The sequence below is a fragment of the Plutella xylostella genome, chromosome 29, assembly GCF_932276165.1.
Source record: "Plutella xylostella chromosome 29, ilPluXylo3.1, whole genome shotgun sequence".
Classification (NCBI taxonomy): domain Eukaryota; kingdom Metazoa; phylum Arthropoda; class Insecta; order Lepidoptera; family Plutellidae; genus Plutella; species Plutella xylostella.
The window spans coordinates 5247766-5261156 of NC_064009.1; the positions used below are offsets into that span (position 1 = coordinate 5247766).

At 39.5% G+C, this 13391-nt stretch overlaps 2 protein-coding genes across 4 annotated transcripts; one reads left to right on the top strand and one right to left on the bottom strand.

The window, feature by feature from the left end:
* Positions 1-1917: 1917 nt before the first annotated feature.
* Positions 1918-7146, bottom strand: LOC105393483 (ATPase family AAA domain-containing protein 5). 2 transcript variants are annotated; one of them, XM_011565253.3, is made up of 3 exons: positions 6987-7146; positions 2440-6015; positions 1918-2324 (listed from the first exon to the last, which is right to left on the bottom strand). In XM_011565253.3, exons 1-3 carry the CDS (start codon positions 7031-7033, stop codon positions 2063-2065), a joined length of 3885 nt encoding a protein of 1294 aa, XP_011563555.3. In that variant the 5' UTR covers positions 7034-7146; the 3' UTR covers positions 1918-2062. The 2 variants fall into 2 exon arrangements, with proteins under 2 accessions (XP_011563555.3, XP_011563556.3); XM_011565254.3 differs by having other exon boundaries at positions 6920-7142.
* Positions 7147-7833: 687 nt separating this feature from the next.
* LOC105393490 (cytochrome b-c1 complex subunit 2, mitochondrial) lies at positions 7834-13379 on the top strand. 2 transcript variants are annotated; one of them, XM_048631701.1, is made up of 11 exons: positions 7834-7994; positions 8214-8347; positions 8655-8829; positions 9119-9250; positions 9668-9738; positions 10056-10155; positions 10959-11050; positions 11215-11312; positions 11695-11858; positions 12487-12708; positions 13157-13379. In XM_048631701.1, exons 1-11 carry the CDS (start codon positions 7950-7952, stop codon positions 13238-13240), a joined length of 1317 nt encoding a protein of 438 aa, XP_048487658.1. In that variant the 5' UTR covers positions 7834-7949; the 3' UTR covers positions 13241-13379. The 2 variants fall into 2 exon arrangements, with proteins under 2 accessions (XP_048487658.1, XP_037971519.1); XM_038115591.2 differs by lacking the exon at positions 10056-10155 and having other exon boundaries at positions 9668-9838.
* The last annotated feature ends 12 nt before the right edge of the window (positions 13380-13391 follow it).

A 13391-nucleotide genomic window follows, 5' to 3' on the forward strand; every position in this document is an offset into this window, starting at 1 on the left:
TGTAACAGTGTTTTTATGATCTAATAAGAGACTATCGTGAAACTAGGCCTAAGTGTCTCTCTGTGGACTGTCAGAGTAAACTTTTTCTCAGTGGACTACTCCACCGATTTTAGGTACGGTTAGCTGCATAAGTAAAGTAGTTAGCTAGTAAATCCATTTTTGTACCTTGTCAAACTACCTACACCAGCCGACTGTAAATGTTTGACTTTGAATAGACAGTTTGTGAGTTTGACAAGGTACAAATGTGTATGCTGCTGACTGTACCTAGTAGGATGGTACCAGGAATATAACATAGCTTATACTTATAGCTATGTAGGTACCACAGAGAAAAAATACTGCGTATCTACTTACTACCTACAAAGTCATTCTAGCTACCTACAATAGTAATTTTATCTGATGGAGGTGTTTTTTAACATAGTTGCCAAGCCATTAAATCACAGTTCTTTATCGAAATTTAATAATAAACTTATTTTTTAAACAATGTGTTATACTAATTAGTTATTTTTATACAAACGGTTATCTTGCGTGGAGATAACTCTTATGATGACTCTTGATGTTACGTTCTCAGTATTAAGAGGGCCGTACCAATTCGCTAAAACTTAATCAAAACCGGAATTTACTTTAATGTAACGGTACCTACTATAACCTACTTGATTAATAAGAATTATAGTTAGGTAGAGTTACTAACTAAACTAATCGCTTTTTGGATACCTATTGTACCTACTTAGGATATACTTATTCGTCTCGTATGTCTACAATCATTCTCAGTGAATGAAAACATTATGATGAAACCTGCAGGTGTTTGAGCCCTCAGGTCTAAACTACGTTCCTGAGGTTGGACCATTTGTATATTGATCCGTCTAATCAGATGTAAAACAGAGAATTTCCCTAATATAGGTACAAACTGGGTGTATCTAGAAATTAAAATATACGAATCAAAAAACTTATAATAGCGTCATCATCTGCTTTATTTATTTTTAATTAAATATGGACAATAAGTAGGTCATTATCAACATAATTATTAACCTATATAAACACGCTCGATTAAATTAAATTACGGATGCACAGAGAAATAAAATTTTAAAACAAAGTTACTTATAGATATTTGATCACTTGTAAAATAAAAGTTAAAGCGAAACAAATGTAACGTAAATAAGAACTAGATAGACAAAACATAGAAGAAAATATACTTGAGACCAATGGTATAATAGTCATATAAATAATATGTACGTTTTGAAATGACCGTTCACACCATTTTCTCTAACTAGTTTATTAACTGCCAAAGCGTGATGAACATATTATAATAATATATACAACATAAATACCGAATCCAAAATTCATTTTCTAGCCACCCCCAAATAAAATAGGACAATATACTAGTGATGCCACGAATAGTGATTTGGCCGAATACCGAATACCGAATATTCGGCCGGCGGTCTCAGCCGAATACCGAATATTCGGCCACCGAATATTCGGCAGGTGATCTAGTATAATTTTATTACTTGAAGTTTTATTTAAACAGTGTTCTTCTTAATCTTACGGCAGATCGGTACAACGGGTGGTCAACCAACTCGAATCAGTAGCCGAAGAGCCGAACCTTATATATTTTGTTAAAAAATACCTGTGTCTCAGTAGCAGTCATTTTATGAAGAAAAGCGCAATCGTCTCTTGCGGACAAATGCCGAAAAACTTGTCTTTATTCATCACAATATGCCTTTAATTAATTTAAAATAATAAAAATACTGATGTTGTATTCAGGTTTTCGCAATTAATGATTGTTTGATAGTTAAATGTTACGATTAAATTGTTTTTTTTATTCCTCTTTGTAAGATATTTGCTACTTTTTAAGTATTCGGTATTCGGCCGAATACTACTTATTATTCGGCCGAATACCGAATACTGAAAAAACTGGCCGAATAGGCCGAATACCGAATACTTGCCGAATATTCGTGGCATCTCTACAATATACTAATGCTGTTCCAAACACATATTCACTGTTTATGGGACAAAAATAATTTCTATTTACATTCTACTAAGTATAAAACTAAAGTGCATTGTGAATTTAGCTCTCAATATCTGCAGATTTAAGACTTTCACATAGTTTGTTGAACACTTCGTTTTTACACATCACTCTCACTGACTTGAGGTAGTGGCAGAATCTGTTGTTTCTCTTGACAACATTATCAGTCTTGTCCTGTTCTATTCTACAGATGGTTCTGCACGTGGCCCAGTAGTCCAGCGCAATGGACTTTCGGTCTAACAGCGAGTTTGGATTTACAGCATTCACTAACGACTGGTGCCTTGATATTATCTTCTCTTTTTTCCTGTAAAAGAAAAAAAACATTGTAATAAGTTGGACACCTAACTAATTCAGTTGGGGTTATCAAGAGCGAAAGAGCTAAGTTAATAATAATAATAATAATAGGTAATGTAACAAACCTTTCTTCTAAGAGTCCGGGTACTTGTAAGTCAACTCTGTTAAGATTGCTATGATTTGCTTTGTCCAGAGATCTCTTGAGTAATTCGCAGGAAATTTGACTTGATAAGTCATAGAAATTATTAACATCCTCAAGACTTTCTTTCTCTGATACACTATCTGTTTCTGTGCAAGACCATGGATTAGAACAAACATCGACTTTAGCATCAGGTTTTATGTTGAAACTCATACAGTCTGCAAGAGAAATACTGTCTAATACATCTGCAATATCTTCTAAAGCATTAGTAGCTCTGTTTTTTTCAGTCTTTCTAGTTTTGCATTCAGTACTTTCTTCTCCTTCTAGAGCATTAGGAATACACCACCAAACTTTTAACAAATCTAGTGGTTGACTGAGGAACAAGTTATTGCTGGGATTGCCTGTGAAATATTGCCATAAGCCATCGCAGGAAGTAGTATTTGTTCTAATTTCAGTTTTGTCTTCTGCCAATTCTTGGCCAGCCCAAGAAAAATTAGAGTTTTCATCTTCTGCATCCACTATTTCCGTTTCTACATTAGTGCTAGAAGTTCTGCACTGCTGAGCCTCACTGACAACTAAATACTGCAGGTAATTTATACATTTTCTCATATCTCCTTTGAAGTAATCTAAGAACTTAGCCCCGCTTCCTGGCCAACAGAAGCCAGTATCTGCCAAACACATGATGTCAAGCCATGTGCCCAGCATTCTGGGAGAAAGTGGATTCATTTTAACAACATTACCACCCAGCAAAAACCTCTGTAAATGGCTGCATGACACTGAAGTGGTTACAAGTATAACTGGCCTTTTTGAACATTGAACTAATTGAGCTATTCCAGATATAAAACCATCATCTTGTTCAAACACTATATCAGCATCATCAATTAAAATAAGCGACATTGCCGTCCTGCCTTCTTCTTGACTATTCTGTGATAAAGCTTCACTTCTCTGAGAAAATAGGCCTGAGTCAACTTGAGATCTCTTCTTGCCCTTAAGTTTGTTAAGCTTTTTGTTGTTGAAAAGTTCTTGTGTGTTTTGTGAATCTCCATTGCAACTTTTACCTCGGTTGACTTTATGGGATTGTGTAGCTTCCTGCAAATCTTGCAGCAATATCTTTCCTGTTCTTCTGGTACCTACATTAACTTCAATAACTTTTAAAGCTAACTCTGTCGCAACAGCATACACACTTGAAGTTTTTCCACTTCCTGCAGGACCAGTTAATACAAGTAGGTTATTGGAAATTCTCATATTATCTCTGCTGTCAGTATCTGAATTGTAAAAGTCTGAATCAGAATCTTCATTACTATTTTTCTGAGCCGCATTATTTTCTGACCAAGTGATAAGCCATTTCTTTAACTCATTAGTGCTGTCAAAGTTTCCTATTATGTGCTTGGTTGATGTAGCTTTATACTTATCTGTCCAACTCAAGGATTTAGGGTCTTCAGCTTTTACATCTATTGAGTTATTTAATACTTCTGAGCTATTATCCATATCCAGGCTGTTAAAATCAATGTTGTTGCCTTTGCTTTTGCAACTTAAAGTTTTATATGTGCGATATACAGGAAATTCTGGATAGCTGAGTTTTATTTTATGGAGTGTATCAGGAACATCATTACATTTAGTAGGAACAAGAGTATTCTTCGTGTTCACTGTAGAGTCTAAGCAGAGGAACTTTTTTATGTCATTGTCATTATATAGCACTTGTTTTTCCATACATTCATTATTTTCGGATGTTTTCATAAAGTCAGGGACTGCAGATAGGTTGTCTGCTGGTATAATTTGTTGGACATGAACTACAGGATAGAAACCACTAGAAATAATGGTTTGTTCCTTTTGATAAGCTATGGCCTTCTTTAGCTGGTCAGGTATTCCACTATGAAGGAACTTTTGTTTTGCTTCCAATGCAGCTACATCTTCTTGAGTCTTTGCAACAAATATTGGGGCCAGTTTTGCCTTCATTTTGTCACCTTTACATTTGGAATCTAATTTCTGCTTCTTAATTGTATCTGATTTATCTCTGCTAATGCCAGACTTTTTTAGAAACTGTGAATCATCTATCATGACTGTTTTGTGGTCAATGAGTTTTTTTTTCTTGGGCGTCAAAATATGCAATTCTTCATCAGAACTTGATAATTGCATATCATCTGTATATTTAATTGGTTTCTTTACATTACGCTTTGGTCTCCCTTCAACAGTATTCACTAGATTTTCAGGGTTTTCCCCTTTACTCAGTATTATTGGTTCAACATCTGTTTTTCTTTTACGTTTTCGAGGCTTCTCTTTTTTAATGTTGGACACTTCACCTTCTTCGGGCTTGACAGTAAGTTCCTCTTCTGGATTAACAGTAAGTTCGTCTTTTGGATTGAGAGTAAGTTCTACAGTAGTTGTATTTATTTCTGTACCATCAATTGCCTTATTTATTTTCATATTGTTGTTGAGACTAAGTTTGCGTTTCTTTTTTTTCTTTTTACTATTTGGCGTCATTTTTACTTTTAGTGTTTGTATGATACTTTCTTCTTCCATTTCGTCATTTATTAGTAAAACAGGAGTCGGCTCAGGATCTTTATCAATCTTCTTAAAATAACTTAGCATGTTCTCTTTTTTCTTCATGGATGGCGATAGCTTTTTCAAGAAATCTTCATCCTCCTTAATTATTCTTGCTTTTTGGTTATTAACTACTGTATTTTTATCATTTGGATTGGTATCTTTTTCTGAAACAAGTTTTAACTCTGACACAGAAGTTACAGAATCTTCAGAGATAACTTCAATATCAATTGTTTCACAGGCGGAATGTTTTATTTTACTAGTAACTTGTAGTTTTTTCGTAGTCATTTTAACTTTTTTCTGCTTTTCAACCTTTTTGTTACCTTTGATAATCATATTTTTCAATCTTTCCGCCCTTTTATCCATCTTTTGCTTAATACATTCTTCTTCAAGTTTTTCTATTTCTTTCTTCTTCAAGGAACCTTTTGCTTCAGCCAACTTTTGTAAAGCTAAATTTCTTTTTGTCTTAAGTAATTTTTTCTGCTTTACTTCCTCTGATTCTGGTTCTAGGGTATCTTTTTCTTTTCCAGGAGAGTTACTACCTATACTTTTATTACGTGAGTCCATTAGTAGCTGAAAAGCATTTGTTTGCTTCTTCTCCTTGATTTCATAAACAGGCATATTTTCTTCAGACACATTATGTTCGGTAACACTTTTTTTTATACATTCTGACTCCCTTTCTTTTCTTTTTCCATTAGTTTCACTGAGTACAGATTGCTTCTTTCTTACCATTTTAAATAAGTAATTTTTTGGTCGTTCCAAATACTCATCCACATCTATTGTTTCTGATCGATTGGGCGACTTTAGCTTTAAAGACTGAATCAAGGTCTGTGATACATCAATCACATCAGGATCCTCCTGACCATCTTTGCGGAGTTTATATTTCTTTAGCTTTTTCCTGAGACACTTTGGTTTCACAATATTTTCTTTTGCTTTTAAGATACTTTTACCTCTTCTGTGTCTACATGGTTCATCATCTTCTATAAAAGGGCCTGTTCGAAGAGCAATGGACATCACTTCCCTGGAAACAGAGAAAGAACTTGGTTAATAATTAAGTAAGGTAATATAAAAAATTACAAGAGGCATGTTAGGTAAGGGGTCAGTGGAATTTGATAGGTTAATTAATATCATCAAGTTTATGATCTCGATTCTGAAGGCAGAAATTCTAATTTTAACCCTGTCAAACTATAAAATTTGCTGCCATAAAAAGACATTTAGGGTCACTTTTACCAAACGCTAAACGTATTTAAAATTGTATTTAAGTCAAATTTTAAATACATTTTGTACCAACTGACAAACGTTTGACAGGCTACTAAATACGTTTAGCGTTTGGTGAAATTCCACCTTAATTTTAAACAAAGAAATTAAGGTTTTGACAGGTCTAAAATAAGAATTTCTGCCTTCAGAATCGACATCAATGTTTAAACATTCCAATATTATTGGCTATTGTTATACACATAGACCTGTCCCAATATTGTAAATATTGAAATTTCTGTATCATTTACTAAGTACAAAAGACTGCTGTATACATGTTAACATTATGTGGTGAGATCAGACACACACCTTGATCAAGCTTAAGATAGGTCAAGAACTCTTTAAAATAAAGCTATTGCATGTTTAACCCCTTGAGATCCAAGCCTTTTTTAATTCATTGCCCTATCATTTGTCACACATATAGTCCATAGTTACAATAATTTATAAATGACAAATCTAGAACAGTGCTTAAAACCATGAAGCTGGTAAGGCAGTTAGCAGAATGTATGATAAAAGATGACCTAGTTGGTTGACACAAATCAATTTTTCATATTTTATAATTATACAAAGTAAACGCAGGATTGGTTTACCTGGTATAGTATTTACAGTAATTACCCTATAGTACAAGGTGGTCATGCATATACTTAAATGAAAAACAAATGCATACAAACCATGCGTAATTCCTATTGATGGAACACCAATACACACAGCACACACATAAAATCTTAAAAACATTACCGATAAATAATATTAAAACAGCTTAACACGTAGTTAATTTTTATCATAAATTTCGCCAATTCCAGTTATTTTCTCATTCTGAACTGAAAAAGAAAACTGAAAAGCAACCAATATCCCACATCCCAACAAATTGGCGGTAAACGGTAAACAAAATGATGAATGAAATGTCAAATCTAATGTGTCAAGGTAAAATTAAAATGTCAAATTGTTCACAGATTAACGGCAGGTTATAACCCATTTAAGCCACCGACACACTAACGGACGCGGCTTACGGACGCGGCTGTCAGCCGCGACTGATAATGTGCACGGTCTTTTGGGACAGTTCGTCCCAGATCGCTCTCGGACGTAAACTTGAACTGACCTTCAGCTTTCAGACGACCGGGAGCGATCCTTAAGCGATCTGGCACAAACTCCCAAAAGACCGTGCACATTATGAGTCGCGGCTGACGGACGCGTCCGTAAGTCGCTAGCAACAGCGGCGGCTGATAACCATTATTTTACGCTATTGGTTGATCAGTCACTCTTCACGACGATACATCCGCCAGACTGCCCCCTCCAGATTCGCGACCTGTCATGTTCAAAGTTCAAGCAAATAAGCAAATTTTTCTAAAGCTGCGTACAGACCGGCCCAACGAAGGCCAACGAACGGGTTTCGTTGGCCTTCGTTGCTGCAATCTGCCCTGTATTATGTATGATAAATATCCATCGTTGGGATAACGTGAAGCGTTTCTCTAAAGCTGCGTACAGACTGGGCCAACGGGCCTGTCTGTACGCGGCTTAACGAGAAGGTCACGTTGCTTTTAGTTCGAATTTCAATTTCTCAGAATAATAACAGCTAGATATTATTCTGTGGTATTAATTGAGGTATTTTTTGTGCCTGGCAACATTATTCGAACCGAACTCCTCTTCGACGTGCAAGACATATCGGAGTTAAAGTAGAAAAACCTTATTTATTCCAAAAAAATGGCTTCAAAGGCACTTAAAAGCCCCCTCGTTCGTCATGTTACGGTAATAGCCAATTGTTTTAACTACTTTCGTAATTTTTCCATTTACAGAGACCCGGGAAATGCCTTGTAAAGTTTGACGTTTCGTTCTTACCCTGTTATGTAAAGCAATTTTCAAGTATTTGCAGGATTTATAGCAATTATTTAATATTTAATGACGTTCATAAACATGTACTACAACAGCTATACAATCAAGTAATCAAAATTTGTATGTTTTTTTTAGGCTCGAGGTTACGCCCAGGCAGCCCCTGGAGTCAAAAAGGATCTGAAGGTTGCTACTGCTGTTGCCCCTAACAAAGTGATTGCCGCCTCACTGGACAATGGCTCTCCCCTCACCCGTGTCACCATCGCTTTCAAGTAAGTTCTTAAGTCTATTAATTTGGCTAAAATGTGTATAGCTACGCTAGTATGGGCTTGCTTTTAGTCTAACCTTAGTTTTGTTACTGGCAAATAGGACAGTAAGCTGCTTTAACATAATGTAAATGAAATGCCAAAGTAACTTTACCTGTCTGTAGTGAGAGAATAAGGCATTTTTTTAGCTATCTTCCTGTAATGCATAGTTTAATGGTAGTCTTAAGAATATAAAGCAGAAAATGCATGCTCCAAAGCAACAAAAGTAAACTTAACTTTGAAAGTAATAAGGGGCAATTTCCTACTTTCCCAGAGCTGGTTCCCGCTATGAGCCTCAGACTGAGCTGGGTCTGTCACATGTCTTGCGCTCAGCCGCCGGTCTGTCCACCAAGAATGCCAGCGGTTTCATTACCGCAAGGAAACTCGGCCAGATGGGAGCCTCTGTCAGTGCGTCTGGAGACAGGGAGTTCATCTATTACACCCTTGAAGTAAGTTATGCATGTCTGACTGCATTAGGATTGTAATGCTTTGAAGCTTGTTCACTTTGATGATCCGATACAGTTTATTTGATTGGCATACTATGAGATGCTTATGATTGGTTTATATTCTAGAAATACTTTAACAATTGTTGTAACAAGAGTTGAATTTGGGCTTTCTGTCAAATCAAAGTGAATGCAGTTTATCTACGAATTATTTCCTCTTTCATTGACATTGGTCAAATGTGTTTTCCCTACTTCAATGGCCAATACGCCTAACCCCAATACCCTCCTTCCGTAGGCCACTCAGGAGCATGCGCTGGAGGCCCTGGAGCAGCTCAACAACATGGTGTCCGGGCAGGAGTTCCGCCCGTGGGAGCTGAGCGACAACACGCCGCGCCTCAAGTACGACCTGGCTGCTCTGCCTCCTCAGGTGTGATGGAAACTATACAGGGTATATCATGCGTAGTGGCCCATCTTAGAGGCTTAGTGGGGAAAATCAGGACCACGATAAATAAATAAAGATAGGGTGTTGCAAAAGTGGTATTTTGGAAAGGGGGTGCATCAGCTCGTAATTCTGAACAACTATTGTTTTTCGATTTTTCAGAACTTCTACAGCAAAAGTTGTTTAGAATGACCCTTTGAGACACTTTCTTTTGGCTTACTATTATAATACCTGAAGAGAATATGAATCATTAACTAAATGGAAAATATTAGATTGTCACATAAATAACTGATTAAAAAACTTGAATGCTTCTTTTTAGATTTTTGTCGGAATCCATCATCCTCTAAACGCGAAAAAAAACTCGCCCGGAAAACCCATGTTACATTCAAATATTCCCCGCCCCAGGTCCGCGCAGTCGACCTCCTCCACCGCGCCGCCTACCGCCGCGGGCTTGGCAACTCTCTCTTCGTGTCGCCGAAGCGCATCGGCCACGTCTCCTCCGAGTCGCTGCAGCACTACGCCGCCTCCACGCTGCTGCCCACACGCTGCGCTGTCGCCGTCGTCGGAGAGAACATGGTATGGGGGCTGTGATGTTGAGGGGTTTAGGCTGTCTGTCCACCAGAGTGGAGCGGGTTAGCGGAGCGGAAGAGAAATTCCATGAGCGGAGTTTTTATGCAATTTCATTGGTCGATTTTGACCTCACACGACGATCTGCTAGCTTTCTCCGCTCTAGTGGACAGGCAGCATTAGGGTAACTAGTTGCTAAACACACAAGCGGGCCGGTATAGTTGGGGAAGCGCATCGGCCACGTCTCCTCCGAGTCGCTGCAGCGCTACGCCGCCTCCACGCTGCTGCCCACCCGCTGTGCTGTCGCCGTGGTTGGGGAGAACATGGTATGGATGTTGAAGAGTTTAATGGTGCCTGTCCACCATAGCGGAGAAAGCTAGCGGAGCGGTGTGCGAGGTAAAAATCGATCAATGAAATGGTATGAACGGAGTTTTTATGCTCTGCTAGCCCGCTCCGCTCTGGTGAAAAGTCAGCTTTAGGTTACCTAGTTGCTAAACACACAAGCGGGCCGGTATAGTTCGGGAAGCGCATCGGCCACGTCTCCTCCGAGTCGCTGCAGCACTACGCCGCCTCCACGCTGCTGCCCACACGCTGCGCTGTCGCCGTGGTTGGGGAGAACATGGTATGGATGTTGAAGAGTTTAAAGGTGCCTATCCACCAGAGCGGAGAAAGCTGACTGAGTCGACCAATGAAATTGAATAAAAAATCCGCTCATGCAATTTCATTGGTCGATTTTTACCTTGCACACCGCTCCGCTAGCGTTCTACGCTCTGGTGGAAAGGCAGCATTAGGGTACCTAGTTGCTAAACTCATAAGCGGGCCGGTATAGTTCGGGAAGCGCATCGGCCACGTCTCCTCCGAGTCGCTGCAGCACTACGCCGCCTCCACGCTGCTGCCCACCCGCTGTGCTGTCGCCGTGGTTGGGGAGAACATGGTATGGATGCTGTGCTGATGAAGGGGTTTATTAGGGTATCTAGTTGCTACACACATAAGCGTTTGTTTAGCGGAATGGTTCGGATAGACGTGATTTTTTAGTTGTTTAAATTAATTTCGAGTTTTATTTTGTGCATTTTTATGTAGGTATTTGTAATTTTCTTTACTGAAACTTTTTAAATTTGCATATTTACAGGACAAGGCAACTCTGGCTGCGCAGGCGCTGGTGCTGCCGAACAGCGCCGAGGCTCCCACAGAGGCCACCAAGTACTTCGGCGGTGAATTGAGGTAATTAACAATCCAAAATGTACAAATCTATACCTACCACTTATGGTTTTTCTACAAGTAGGTACCTACACGTTTTTCTACTTTTCAAAATGGCTACCTACTCATGAAAGATTTTCTATAATTCTTCCATGTTGTTTGCGAAGTAAAGTATGATATTCTTTCAGGAAGGAGATGGGCGGAGACTTGGCTCACGTGGCCCTGGCGGTGCAGGGCGCGCCCGCCGGCTCGTCCCAGGCCCTGGCTCTCGCTGTAGCAGCTAAGGGTAATCTCATATACTTATTGCTACCAACCCACTTGCCAAAACTGCTATGTGGTCAGTATATTCGCCAAAATTATTGCCGAATTTGGTGAAACTACATTTTTGGTATTTGTAAAATACGGAAAACATCCCATAACAAAGTAGTTAGCCAAGTGTGGTGCCAGCATAATATCATAAACAAAACAATGAAAATTACGGTGTTCCATTCTATAAGTGAGAGGAGGGAGTATTGATAAACCAAGATCCTTTGGTCTGACAGTAGCCCAGATAATCTTTTTCATAAGTACTTTTTGTAATGTGGTTACAGTCAATGCCTCCTATACTAACTATAGTATAAGGACTAGCTACGTGATCCCTCTAAAATTTATTTCTCTACCTTCCACAGCTTTCGGCCACGGCCCGCTCGTCAAGTGGGGCTCCTACAACTCCCCGCTGGCCAAGGCGATCGGCAACATCGGCCCGTTCGCCGCCGCCGGCTTCAGCGTGGCCTACTCCGACAGCGGCCTGTTCGGCGTCGTGCTGACCGTGCCCAAGGATGAGGCTAAGACCGTAAGTCTTTTTACAAACTAGTTGGCTGCTTCGAGAAAATGATGGTATGATGAGTGTCGATGTTTTGAACGACCACCAGATCTGCTTGATTCTGTAGTGCAGACAGATTTGGACATAATCATGGATTCCTAATTCATTGCCATCATAGTAGTTTTGAAGCCATTGTGAAGCCCTATTCTATTCTATTCTCTGTGGGGGTGTGAGTACCTGCACCTGGCTCTCTCGAATGGAACCTTTGTGCATATCCCCAAGGTCTAAACTGCCTTCCTAAGCTTGGACCATTTCCCCACCACGCTGGTCCACTTGCGGGTTGGTGGGTTCACATATCTAGATGTGCTAGATCTAGATATGCAGGTTTCCTCACGATGTTTTCCTTCACCGTAAGAGCGATGGTATACATTGTACTTAAGTTAAAAGAACTCATTGGTACATGTCAGCGCCGGGATCGAACCCGCATCTCTGGCGTGAGAAGCGGGCGCTTACCCGACTGAGCTACCACCGCTCCTGGAGCGGTGGTAGCTCAGTCGGGTAAGCGCCCGCTTCTCACGCTGTGAAGCCCTATTCTGGCCCCATTATTTAACAGTCTTATACAATTCCCTAATCACATCCCAACCTTATCCTTTCACAGGCGGTTTCGAACGCGGCCAAATTCCTCCGCGGCGCCACCCTGAGCGCTGACGTCATCAAGGCAGCCAAGAACCAGCTGAAGCTGCAAGTGCTGAGCGAGGCCGACGACGGTGCCTCCCTGGCCGAGTCTCTGGCGGCGCAGTGCCTGTACACCGGCACCGCCAAGTCGCCGCTCGAGATCGCTGCCAGCATCGACGCTCTGTCTGAGAGTGATGTGTCACAGGTGAGGTGGTTTTATCTGCGGCGCAAGACTAGACAAAAGTTATGCGTCGCGCGGCTTCGAGAGCTAGTGCGATGAAAATCTTTTGTCACAATGCCTTGACGTATAGTTCACCATTTTAAGATATTGCTGTAGTGATTGTGTGGTTAACAAATGTGTCACAGTGGCTGCGTAAAGTGCTGACACATCACAAAGTCTGTCTTAATTATCTCCTCTGATAGATTTTCATTCCTATTCAATGAGTGTGGTTTTGTGACATGTTTAGAACCTTGGCTGACATACAGACTTTGTGAAAAGGGAAGGGTTGTAACAACAACCAATTTTATGCAGGAGTTCCTAAGATGGTGCTATAAATATCTCAAGCAAAGATAGTGAATTCATCAGCACAACTTCCAAAGAAGGAAGGAATTTAGAGCTTTAAATCATTAAAAAAATCTCATTTCTCTTTCAGGCTGTTTCTGCTGCTGCCAAGACAAAGCTGTCCATGGGATCAGCAGGAAACTTGGCATTTGTCCCATACGCAGATGAAGTTTAAAGTTTTAGCGCCATTGTGTAGATTATTTAAATATATACCAACATAACAAGTGTTTACAGAAATTGTAAATTATGATTTATAAATATAATTTATTGTTCAACTTTTAAATAAATGTGACTCCATGTTTTTGTTAATAAGACTTTCTTTTTTA